The sequence below is a fragment of the Diceros bicornis genome, chromosome 39, assembly GCF_020826845.1.
Source record: "Diceros bicornis minor isolate mBicDic1 chromosome 39, mDicBic1.mat.cur, whole genome shotgun sequence".
Lineage (NCBI taxonomy): Eukaryota > Metazoa > Chordata > Mammalia > Perissodactyla > Rhinocerotidae > Diceros > Diceros bicornis.
In genome coordinates this window covers 24,678,570-24,691,290 of record NC_080778.1, presented here as the reverse complement: position 1 = coordinate 24,691,290, position 12,721 = coordinate 24,678,570, and the positions used below count along the sequence as shown (strand labels likewise).

The 12,721-nt window shown below is 41.2% G+C and overlaps 1 protein-coding gene across 1 annotated transcript in view; it reads left to right on the top strand.

Moving 5' to 3' along the window:
* Positions 1-2,091: 2,091 nt before the first annotated feature.
* EPM2A (EPM2A glucan phosphatase, laforin) overlaps positions 2,092-12,721 on the top strand; it is an 83,687-nt gene continuing 73,057 nt past the window's right edge. The window contains exon 1 of the mRNA XM_058534227.1: positions 2,092-2,383. Coding sequence (XP_058390210.1) covers positions 2,092-2,383 — 292 coding nt within the window. The remainder of the gene's footprint in view (positions 2,384-12,721) is intronic.

The following is a 12,721-nucleotide window of genomic DNA, read 5'->3' as shown; positions in this document are numbered from 1 at the left end:
TTGAAAAAGTATGACTGAGGGTTTGAAATGTCTTTTAATCCACATTTTGGTCTTCTTCTTCTTTCCAATTGCATTTGTGTGTGTGTGTGTGTGTGTGTGTGTGAGAGAGAGAGGAAGTTTAGCCCTGAGCTAACATCCAACGCCAATCCTCCTCTTTTTTCCTGGGATAACATCTGTTGCCAATCCTCCTCTTTTTGCTGAGGAAGACTGGCCCTGGTCTGACATCTGTGCCCATGTTGCTCTATTTTATATGGGATGCCACCACAGCATGGCTTGACAAGTGGTGTGTACGTCCACACCCGGGATCCAAACCTGTGAACCCTGGCCGCCAAAGTGCAGTGCGTGAACTTGACCACTTCACCACCAGGCTGGCCCCTCCAATTGCATTTTATTGCTGCACAACCTAGCCATCATATTTATACTATATTTAAATCCATGCCATAGAATAAACTGTTACATATTTTGTTTAGGGGCTTAAAGGGGTACTTCTGTTAAAGTTACTCAACTTGTTTATGACGAGAGAAGAGGAAAGGAAATAACGTCTGTTGAACAAATATATATTGTTTTCTTTCTTTTTGGTTATTGTTTCATCTACAGAATGGGCAGTACCCACTTTGGAAGAGCTGGTGGGAATAATGCCATTTGGAAAGTACACAACATGGGCAGCATGGCAGAGCACAAAAAAGTTCTGAACTGTCAGCTCCCAGGGTCCTTGCATGGCCAAATGACTCTTAATTTCCTAAAATTAATCTAAAAATATTTTGTAACAGCAATTTGAATAAACTGACTCACATACCACTGTGATTGAATGTCTGCTTTGCTCCTGAATCAGCCTTGTTTGGCCAGCCTTGCTGTCTTCACATTTTTCTTTGTGTTTATCCCTAAGCTTAGCAACCAAGCAAACATTGAGTGGAATATCAATATTTAAAAGTAAAACGTAATATTAGTTTACTAATGGTTCCACAGAGAGACTCATTCTGTATGGTTTACATCTTTGTACTTCTGTTTTATGATATTCTGAACGCACAAAATTTTTGCTTTTTCCCCCTACTTGTGAATAGTGTCTTTAGTTCACATAAAAGTTTGCTATGTAAAGTATTGATGAATATACAAATGTAAGAATACGAGAACAATTTTATTAAAGAACCAGAAAGTCACAAATTTGTAAACACATTTGGTTATCTTACAGCAGGGACAAAAACTAAAATCCCCCCATGTAAATAGTTTTCTTTTGACCAAATAGCTATAAACCTGTGTTTCTTGACACAAAAGAATGTTTTAAATGGAAAAAAATCGTGCTTTTACTAAAAGCAAATTTTAAGCAAAGGTTTTATTTTATGCTATTTAAAAAATTATGTGTCATACCTTTATGATCATAGAATTAGTGTTTGTTTTGTTTTACCTTGGGAAGGACTTGAACCTATTTACTCCAAACCCATTTTACACATTCTAAAAATAAAATTTTTTTTTTTTTGAAAAAAGAAAGTGATCCTGTCTCATTTTAGGCATGGAAGTGGACTAAGCAAGGGAAAAGTGTTAAGTGTTTTTGCATCACCTCTGGGTTCTGAATGGCGCCTCTTCCATCCATCAGAGATGAGAGCTGGCACGGTTATTGGTTATTGGTTATGGTTATTTCAAGATTATTATTTTTACCCTCATTTTACAGATAAGAACCTGAGGCCCAGAGAGAGTAAGGGACCTGTTTAGGGTCCGGAGGCCCCCAGACACCGGTCCAGGATCTTTCCCCAACTTCACTATTCTGGAGGCTGCTTTCTGCCTGCCATACCCCTGTTTCTTTATGACCCTCCTAAAGATGATCTCGGGGCTTCCGGAAAGGCGACTGGGAGATCGCAGGGCTTGTGAGACGGTTTCCTCCCCTTCCCAGCCCCGTCCTCTCCCTCCTCGTCCCTTCGCCGCCCGCGGAGCCGCGGCGCAGGAGGAGCGGCGCGCGGTGGCCCCGCTGACCGCGATCGGCGGCCGCAGGCCGGGCCAGGCGGGGCCGCGTGATGCAGCCCCGACAGCGGCCGCGGCGCACGTGTCCCGCCGCCGCCCAGTCGCCGGGGACACGCGGGCCGGGAGCCCGGCGCCGCCATGCGCTTCCGCTTCGGGGTGGTGGTGCCGCCCGCCGCGGCCGGGCCGGCGCCCGAGCTGCTGCTGGTGGGCTCGCGGCCCGAGCTGGGGCGCTGGGAGCCGCGCGGGGCCGTGCGCCTGCGGCCCGCGGGGACGGCGGCGGGCGCGGGCGCGCGGGAGCCGGGCCTGTGGCTCGGGGAGGTGGAGCTGGCGCCCGCGGAGGCGGCGCGGGACGGCGCGGCGCCGGGCCGCGTGGACCCCTTCTGGTACAAGTTCCTCAAGAGGGCGCCCGGAGGAGAGCTCTGCTGGGAAGGTACGGCCGCGGCCTCGCCCGGGCCTGGGCCGCCCCTCCGCGCCCCCCGGCCTCCCTTCCCCGCCGGCGCGCCCCAGCCCCCGGCCGGTGCCCTAGCTCCCGGCTCGGTTCCCGGCCTTGGACCGCCGCCCTCCTTCCCACACCCCCGTCCCCGGTTAATTTCCGGCCCTGCCAGCGTCGCGGCCGGTTCCCTTCGTCCCCCGTCCCGCACGCCCGGCCCCGCTGTCCCCTCCGTGTCCCCTGCGCCCGCTCCCGCTCGGGGCGCGCGCCTCAGCTCTGCCCGAATGGTCTGTGCGCTCACTTCCTTGCTCTGGTTCACTAATAAATGACCCCACCGGGGAAGCGAGGCTTGTCGCTAATCCTGGACTGCAACGTGTTCTGTGTGTGTGTGTTTCCTTCTTAGGTTTGAGAGTGAACCAATCAAAAGAGTGTTTCTCTTTTTGGATTTCCCCCCCCCCCCAAATATATGACTGTTGAGATATGCCCTGATTTCTTAAAATGTAGAAACAGTACGTGCTGGTTGTGAAAAAAAAAAAAATCAAAGGAATGGCCGAGGTAAAAACTTAGTTTCCTCCAGACACCTTAAACCCACTGCCCACTGCCCAATATATTTGTCTGTCTGTCTATCTACCTATCTGCCTGTCTGTCTACCTGTCTGTCTATCTTTCCATCCCTCTATCATGCATCTGCTGTCTACCTATGTCACGCACAAATTGTACAGTATATTATTCTATATCTTGCTTTTTCTTGCTTAACAGTACCTTGCAGATACCTTTTAGTGTCACTCCCTATAGATATATTTCATTTTTTAAATGGCAACAAAATAATCTGCATCTACCAATGTGCATTTAGGTTGTTTTTCATTTTCTTGTGTTACAAAGAGTAAGAGCTTAATTGAAAGTCCATGTATAGAGTTATCTTTGAGCATTTGGGAGTGTTGCTGTAGGGTCGATTCTGAGAAGTGAAATTGTTAGGTCAAAGTGTAGCCGTATTCATTTCCATAAGGGCTGCCAGTTTATACCTTGGAAAGGTTATACCAGTGTACCCTCTCACCAGCGATGTGTGAATGTAGACAGCCCTTTCCTTAAATGAAATGTGCCAAGCAGAGGATTGGACTGTGTGCAACTCAATAGTTGTCTAAAGCTGATGAAATGAACATCTCTTTAGAAGTTTATTTGAAAAAAACGGGCCATTTAGTCCATCATGATGTGGAAACAAAGAATCTACAAAGAGCACAAGTATTCTGTAATATGTTTATATATTATCCTTGTTCCTCTTTTCTGTACCTCATTGGGTTTTATGGTCTGGTAGCATTTTTCCTCCTTTTGTGTTACCATGCCAGAATTGAAAGGTACCCTCAATCTGTTTATGCCCTTCTTTACAGGACACCACTACTATTAATAGTATTATAGAATATTTTTCATGATAAAATAATATCTGGTAATTTTAACAAAAATTAAAATGGTTAAAAACAAGAGTCTTCCCTTTCCCCAGTCCATCTCCTTTTCTATTCTTAGCTTTTCTGATATGCTTCCCAAAGTTCTGAATAATTTGCTTATATTTCTGTTTCTTAATGTACCAACTTTAACTTTTCTGTTGTCAGATTTTCTGAGTTAATGTATAAATTATATATAACATTTTTTGTTAAAATTAGACATTATCTACTGACAGCTGCTGTATACCCATAAAATTAACCATCATTACTTGCTATGAAATATGAGCAGTTTAACTGAAGTTCATTATCTCTCTCCTCCCCGCTGATTTTTTTGTGTGCGTGTGTGAAGAAGATCAGCCCTGAGCTAACATCCATGCTAATCCTCCTCTTTTTGCTGAGGAAGACCGGCTCTGAGCTAACATCTATTGCCAATCCTCCTTTTTTTTCCCCAAAGCCCCAGTAGATAGCTGTATGTCATAGCTGCACATCCTTCTAGTTGCTGTATGTGGGACGCTGCCTCAGCATGGCTGGAGAAGCGGTGCATCAGTGCGCTCTCCCGGGCCGCCAGTAGCGGAGCATGCGCACTTAAACACTAAGCCACGGGGCCAGCCCCTTCGCTGACTTTTATATTATTATTTTAAGTTATATATATTATATATATGTAATTGTTGACTTTTATTATATAGAAAGTTCTGTATTATAGTTCTATTATATGTGGAGTTACTCCTATATATAAGGGTAAGATGGGCCAGCCCAGTAGTGTAGTGGTTAAGTTTGTGCTCTCTGCTTTGGCAGCCCAGGGTTCGCAGGTTCAAATCCAGGTGCAGACCTACACACTGCTTTTTCTTTTTAATTGAACTCTTGTATTAGTTGCATGGTTTTGGAATCCATGTGTTCCTCTTTCTTGAATATCTTAATCATTTTGTTGGATTATATCCTCAAATAATTTTGAAGAAACAGTAAACGGGAGATAAAATATCTGAATTCTTAAATGCCTGAAAATGTCTTTTTGTCCTCGCACTCGATTGCTCATTTGGTAGAGTATTCTAGTCTCAGAATAATCTTCCCTTTGAAGGCTTCACCGCAGAACCTTCTAGCACCCATTGTAGTTCATAATTCTGGTGTCAAACTAAGCCCATTTCTTTGTAGACAGTCAGTTTTTTTTTTTTTTCCCCTCTGTTGAAGCTTTTCCTTACGTTATTTTACTGGGATGTAGCTGAGTCTTTTTTGTTCATATCACTTGACAATTTGTTGGCTCTTCAATTCCAGGAATTTTTTCTTTCAACCCAAGGAAATTTTCAATTATTTCTTTATTTTCTTCTCTCTGTTTTCTCTGTTCTTTCCTCTGAAATGTCTGTTAGCCATATATTGTACCTTATGCTTAGATGTGAGCATCTCTTAACTTTTCTTTGATATTTTCCCTCTTTTGTGTTTGGATAAATTTCCCTGACTCTGTTTCAGAGATCACTGTTTGTATTTTAATACTAGCATTCCATCATTTAGTCCTTACTCTGGAATTTTCTTTTTTGGCAATCATATTTTTAATCTCCCACATTTTTATGTTATTCTCTCATCTCTTTTTTTTTTCAGAGCTGCTTGTCCTTCTCTTATGGATACAATTTATACCTGAATCTTTCTGAGGACATTAAATAGAATTGATTAAAAGTTGTTTTTGTCTTGCATTAACTTTTTTCTCTGTAGTCTTTTTTTTTATGCTACAGGTTTTCCTCCAATATCTGGTAATCCCTGGATGACCATTCATTTTTATGAATAAAGGATACGTTGATTAGTATAGGCAGCTGTGCTGGTTTCCTGCTGAAGTTGCTCATGTTTATCCAAAATCTCCTCTAAATGGGTGGACACTCATGGGATGATACTGTGTAATTTGGCAGATTTTGTGGCAGGGAAAGTTTCCCCCCTTAGGGTATCTGGCTTGGGACCCAGCAGGCTCAGGTCCTGATCATTAGCAAGGTAAAAAACAAAAGTTACTATGGGGAGAGATATTTTAGTATATTTTATTCCTGAATGGTGTTGCCTTTTTCTTTTGCCTCCATGTCTGTTGGGTGGGTCCATAGACATCTCAAGATCTGTTTGCCTAGATCTCTAGCCCCTACATCCATACTAGGGCCCTTTCCATGTAAACCGTTCCTTGCTATGTTCACGTTGCGGACAGCGTGGAGTGGAAGGAGGCAGGTGGGAAACCTTGTCTTCAACTCTTCTCGAGGTTGGCATGTGTTTATCTGTAGGTCTCTTCTTCCATGTTGCTTTTTTAGAAGTCTTCCCTTAACTATGTAACTTCTTATTCTTTCTCATAGCAACTGTTTCTTCCTTCGTACCTCTAATTACAGTTTAACATCCCATTAGTTGTATTGGCTTGGACTCTTTGGTTGCAAGTAATAGAAACTGAGTGTAAACCAGCCTAAAATAAGAAATTATTATTAACTCATATAACCAAACTGAAAGAGGCCTGGGGTCCAGCCTCTCTCTCCTCCCTTGCTCTCTAGCTCTCTCTCTTCCCCTTGGGTTGGCGTTACTCAGGTATGGGCTTCATTCTCTCCAGCCAACGGATTCCACCAAGCTAGGCTTCCCCCCAGGGAGCTCCGGGCTTACATACTTAAAGCCAGAGAAGAAAAAAATATTCTTCCCTGTCAGCTCTAGTTAGAAAAATCTGGGGGAAGGACTGGAATTCACCTTGCTTCAACAGTCACTCTTGCCAAGGAGGTGGGAGTGCAACGATGAGCATTTCCAACAGCAAACCCTTCTCGGAGTAGGGGAGGGACACTTCCCGCAAAAAGTGTGTACTGTTTCCGGAGCAGTTTGGAATGCGATGGGCTGCAAGTTAGAAAACACAACAAGCAGTTGCTTCAACAAATAAGGGTTAATTTTTTCTGCTATGAAAAGTTCATAGGTAGGTGGTAGTGGTAAAGGTCCATAGTTCGTGGATGTCGGGTGACGGGTCATTGCATTTTCTTGGCTTTTCCCTCAAAGCAACAGCTGCCGCTCTAATCGTCACATCTGCATTCAGTAGAACAAGGGGGGAGGGAGGAGGGTGGAAGTGTCAGCCGTGGGTACCCCTTGTATCTAGAAAGCAATAACTTTGCTAGAATACTACCCTCGCCCCCCGACCCCACCACCACACACGTCTCTTCATATTTAAAATTGGACAGAACTGTTGTGCTGAACTACCTCTACTGCAGAAGAGGCTGGGAAAGCGCTTTGTTTAGCCCAGCACATTGCTGCCCAGAAGAAAATTAGGATTCTGATTACCAAGAATAGGAAGAATAGATTTTAGGTAGGCAATTAGCAATGTCTGCTACCTTTTAAACAAAAGCTATCAACCACAATATTTGTTCATTTGTTTAATATATGCCTTGCCGCCAGCCTGTGGGCTCTATGAGGGTAGGGACCATGTCTGTTTTGTTCAGTCTTTTATATCCTGCAATTGTAGTTGGCACATAGTAGCTGCTCAATAAATATTGGTTGACTGACTGGAGCACAGAACAGAAAGAGATGAATGTTTTCTTAAGTGTCCATCATATACTCATCACTTCTCAGGTGCTTTCAACTAAATTACCCTTTGTCCCCACCAACAGCACTGTGAGGGGGAAGATATTCATTTCCCTGTTATACAAATAACGAGATTGAAGATTTCTGAAGGGTCGAATTTGTTATTAATCCCATCTGTGAAATTTTCAGATATTGTATTTTTCTTCTCTGGAAGTTCCATTTAGTACTCTTTTGCATATTTTCGTTTTGTTCCTATTTAGTTTAGTGTTTTTTTTTTTTTTAATTCTTGACCACATTGAACATATAGCTAGAGTCCTTATCATTTAGTTCCCTTATATCTGTTATATTTGGGTCTGGTTTCTGTTGATTAATTTTTCTATTGGTTATGAATAATATTTCTCTGCTTTCATGCGTTTTTTTCCCCTAACATAACTGAGTTTGTGGATTTTATTTTTACATATATTGGATCATATTGCCTGTATTTAAAAAATAAACTATTTGGAATAATTTTAGATTTACAGAAAAGTTGCAAAGATAGTGTGGAGCGTTCCCATATACTCCACACCCAGTTTCTTCGATTGTTAACATTTCATATTAGTATAGTGTACTTGTCAAAATTAATTAACCAATGTTGATAAATTGTTATTAACTAGGGTCCATACTTCATTTAGAATTTACTTTCTTTTCTTTTTTGCTTAATATATCTCTGCTCTTCTAGGATCCTATCTACAAAATCAAATTACATTTAGTCATCGGGGCTGCGATGGTTTCTTGGACTTGCTTGTTTCTGAGATGACTTGGATAGTTTTGAGGAGTACTCATCAAGTATTTTGTAGAACTTTCCTCAACTGGGATTTTTTATGGTGTTTTTCTCACGATTAGACCTTTTGGGAAGAAGACCACACAGATACGGTGCCTTTCTTATCACATCATATCGAGGATACATATTATCAGCATGACTTACCACTTGTTGATATTGACCTGGGTCACCTGGCTGAGGTCATGTTTGTTAGTTGTCTCCCCTGTAAAGTTACTCAGTTTTCCCTCCCTTTCTATACTGTCAACTGAGAAAAAATTGCTACAGTTAAAACAGCAGATATTTATTTGGCAATTAGAACTGCAATTTGAGAGACACAGATTCAGGCAGAAACCCAAAAATGTGCTCTGAGGAAGACAAAGGAGGCAAGGGTTTGTGAAAGCAAGAAGAGATACATTATACAGGTTGTTTTGCAGAATGTGTGATTGGCTCTGGCAACAAGTTACTTCTTAGCCATGCATGCTTGGTTGCTAAGGCCATCTCTAAGACACAAAGTTCTTATCTATGGGAGTAAGGCATAGTTCTTCAAAGAAGGTCAAGATAACAACAGTGAAGCACAGTTCAAAGTTTATATTCCATCTGGGTAGACATGTGGTGTGTGTGCATAAGACCCATTTCCTTGATGGCCTCCCAGCTCCATTTTAGAAGCCTTGACTTCTGTTACTCTGTTTTGTTATCACTGTCTACCAGACTGTATCCTTTGGAAAGAATTCATTATATACAACCTACATTTTAGGAGGGGGGAGTTATGCTCCACCTTTTGGAAGGTGGGGTATCTACGTAAATTACTCGGAATTCATCTGCATGGGGGATTTGTCTCTTCTCCATTTATTTATTTATTCGATCACTTTTCTAATTTCAGTATGGCCAGCCATGGTGGTCTAGTGGTTAAGATTCCCAGGTTCATTTCCCAGTCAGGAAATCACACCACCTGTCTGTTGGTTGTCATACTGTGGCAGCTGTGTGTTCCTGTGATACTGAAAGCTATGCCACTGGGATTTCAAATACCAGCAGGGTCACCAATGGTGGACAGGTTTCAGCGGAGCTTCCAGACTAGGACAGACTAGGAAGAAGGACCTGGCCACCCACTTCTGAAAAAATTGGCCTTGAACACCCTATGAGTAGCAGTGGAGCATTGTCTGATAGAGCACCGGGAGGGGAGAGGATGTGCACAAAGACCGGGCAGGGTTCAGCTCTGCTGTGACAGGGTTGCTAGGAGTCGGGATCAACTGGATGGCACTAACAAAAACAAATGGATTCGTGGATATTTATTTTATACTGTGGGTTATAATCTCTTAGTATTTTATTTTTTTATTGAGGTACAATTGACATATAACGTTATATTAGTTTCACGTGTACAACGTAATGATTCAATATTTGTATATATTGCAAAGTGATCACTACAGTAACTCTAGTTAACATCCGTCACCATATATAGTTACTAATTTTTTTTTCTTGTGATGAGAACTTTTAAGATCTATTCTCTTAGCAACTTTCAAATATATAATACAGTATTAATAACTATGGTCACCATGCTGTACATTACATCCCCAGGACTTATTTATTTTGTAACTGGAAGTTTGTACATTTTAACCCCCTTCACCCATTTTGCCCACCCCCCTCCCCCCACCCCCCGCCTCTAGTGTTTTATTTATTTTCTTGCTCAGTTTGAGCCTTGGCCATTGAGAGCTGTTTCAGTGGCTCCAGGGTCTCTTTGAGATGTCCCCATCATAGTGTATGTGTCGTTTGTTTGTTTTGAGTGCTTCCTTACTTTCTGGCACTGCAAGGTGCTCCAGGCTCGTCTTTTGTATTTCCTGCCCTCACACTAAAATCAGCCATTTCTCCAAAGAGCTCTGGTTTGTTTTATTGTAGAATGTAATTAGAAACCAAGATCTGGGCACTGAGTATGCTCCTTGCATCTGAGATATTGTTGCTTGTAGGCCTTCTTAGCTGACAGAGCAAAGAAATATATGTGTATTTTAATTAATCTGTGTATATACACAGGGAACAGATACACCCTTTGTAATATAAAGTTCTATGGGTTTTGACAAATGCACAGTGTCATACATCCACCATTATAATATCATACAGAATAGTTTCACGTCCCTAAAAATACCCTTGTCTTTTGTCTAGCCAACCCTCCCCCATCCTCATACCTCTGGTAGCCGCTGATCTGTTTACCATCTCTATAGTTTTACTTTCTCCAGAATGTCATGTAATTAGACTCATACAGTGTGTAACCTCTTCCGACTGGCTTCTTTCGCTTAGTAATATGCATTCAAGATCTACCCATGCCTTTTTGTAGCTTGACAGATCATTTGTTTTTATTGCTGAATAATATTCCATTATATGCGTGCACCACATTTTGTTTATCCATTCTCCTGTCGAAGGACATTTTGGTTGCTTTCAGCTTTTGGTGATTATGAATAAAGCTGCTATAAACATTGAGGTGTAAGTTTTTATATAAACCTAAAGTTTTCAAATCAGTGAGTTAAGTACCTTGGAGTGAGTTTGCTGGATCATATGATAAGGCTATATTTAGCTTTGTAAGAAACTGCCAAACTGTCTTCCAGAGTGGCCATAGCGTTTTTCATTCCCCTAGCAATGAATGAAAGTTTCTGTTGCTCCACATTCTCATCAGCAATTATTTTTGTTTGTTTTTTGGCTTTTAACCATTCTAACAGATGTATAGTGATATCTCATTGTTTTAGTTTGCAATTCCCTAATAATAAATGATGTTGAGCATCTTTTCATATGCTTATTTGCCATCTGTCTGTATGTCTTCTTTAATTGGGTATCTGCTCAGATCTTTTCTCCATTTTTTGATTGTGTCGTTTGTTTTCTTATTGCTAACTTTTAAGAGTTCTTTGTATATTTTGGATCCAAGTTTTTAGGAAGTCTGTGATTTGCAGACATTTCCTCCCAGTCTGTGACTTGTCTTTTCATTCTCTTAACGATGTCTTTCATGATGTAAAATTTTTAATTTTAATACAGTGCAACTTACCATTTTTTTCTTTCGTGGATTGTGTTTTTGGGTTTGAAATAAAAAACTCATCCCCAAATCAAGGTCATCTAGATGTTCTCCTATGTTATCTTCTAGAAGTTTTATAGTTTTGCATTTTACGTGTAGATCTATAATCCATTTTTGTGTTAATTTTTATGTATGTTGTAAAGTTTGTGTCTGGGTTTTTTGTGTGTGTGTGTATTGGCTTCTAATTGTTCTAGAGCCATTTGTTGAAAACACTATCCTCTTTTTTTGTGTGTGAGGAAGATCAGCCCTGAGCTAACATCCGATGCCAATCTTCCTCTTTTTGCTGAGGAAGATTTGCCCTGGGATAACATCCGTGCCCATCTTCCTCTACTTTATATTGGCCACCACCACAGCACAGCTTGACAAGTGGTGCGTCTGTCTGCACCCGGGATCCGAACCTGCAGACCTTGGGCCACTGAAGCAGAGTGTGTGAACTTAACCATTATGCCACCAGGCTGGCCCCAATCCTTTCTTTTTTGAATTCCCATTATCAAAAATCAGTCGACTATATTGCGTGGGTCTATTTCTGGGCTCTCTCTTGGGTTCCATTGATCTATGTGTCTATTCTTTCACCAGCATCACACTGTGATGATTACAGTAGCTTTATACTAATCTTGAAACAGTGTAGTGTGAGTCCTCCAACTTTGTTCTTCTTCAGTATTGTGTTGGCTCTTCTTGGTCTTTTGCCTTTTCGTATACATTTTAGAGTCAATTTGTTAATATCTACAAAATAGTTTGCTTTGATTTTGATTGGGATTACATGGAATCTATAGATCAAGTTCAGAAGAATTAACATCTTAATAATATTGAGTCTTTAAATCTATGAACATGGAATATATCTCCATTTATTTGGTCTTCTTTGATTAGTGTTTTGTAATTCTCAACATACAGACCCTGTACATGTTTTGTTAGATTTATACATAAGTGTTTTTTTTTTTTGGATGCTATTTTAAATGGTATATTTCAAAACTTTTCACTTTTAAATTTCAGTTGTTTATTGCTGGCATATAGGAAAGAAATTTACTTTTACATCTGTTGGTTTTTGTTTGGCTGCTGGACATCGTAGTTTTACGTTGTTTCAAAGAGCTTGGGATTTTTTCTGGCAGGTAAATTATTTGTGGATTAGCTTATTCCTTTTGAGGTTTATCTCTATAAGGGCAGGTCTGTAGTAGCTTTTACTGTAGGGCTAGTGTAGCCGCACTACTAAACAATGACCCTTCTAGGTTCTCTACCGAATGCCCCATGTATTAAACAAGATCTCCTCACTCTGTCTGGTGGAAACTCAAATGTTTCCCAGTTCTGTGTGCACTCTGCCAATTCTTTGGCTTACAGTTTTCAGAAATTGTTCTTTTCCTGCCACTTGCTTTTTGTATGGCTCTGTCAATTCCACCTTATGCATCCACAGATTGACATGGAGCCAAAGAATCTAAAAGACCTTTATGCGGTTTTATGAGCCTCTTTCTCTGCATGGCTTGCTCATCTCTGGAATTCGGCCCCCAAATTCTAGTTACTTTGTTCTTCCCAAATTTAGATTTCTGTTGCTTCAAT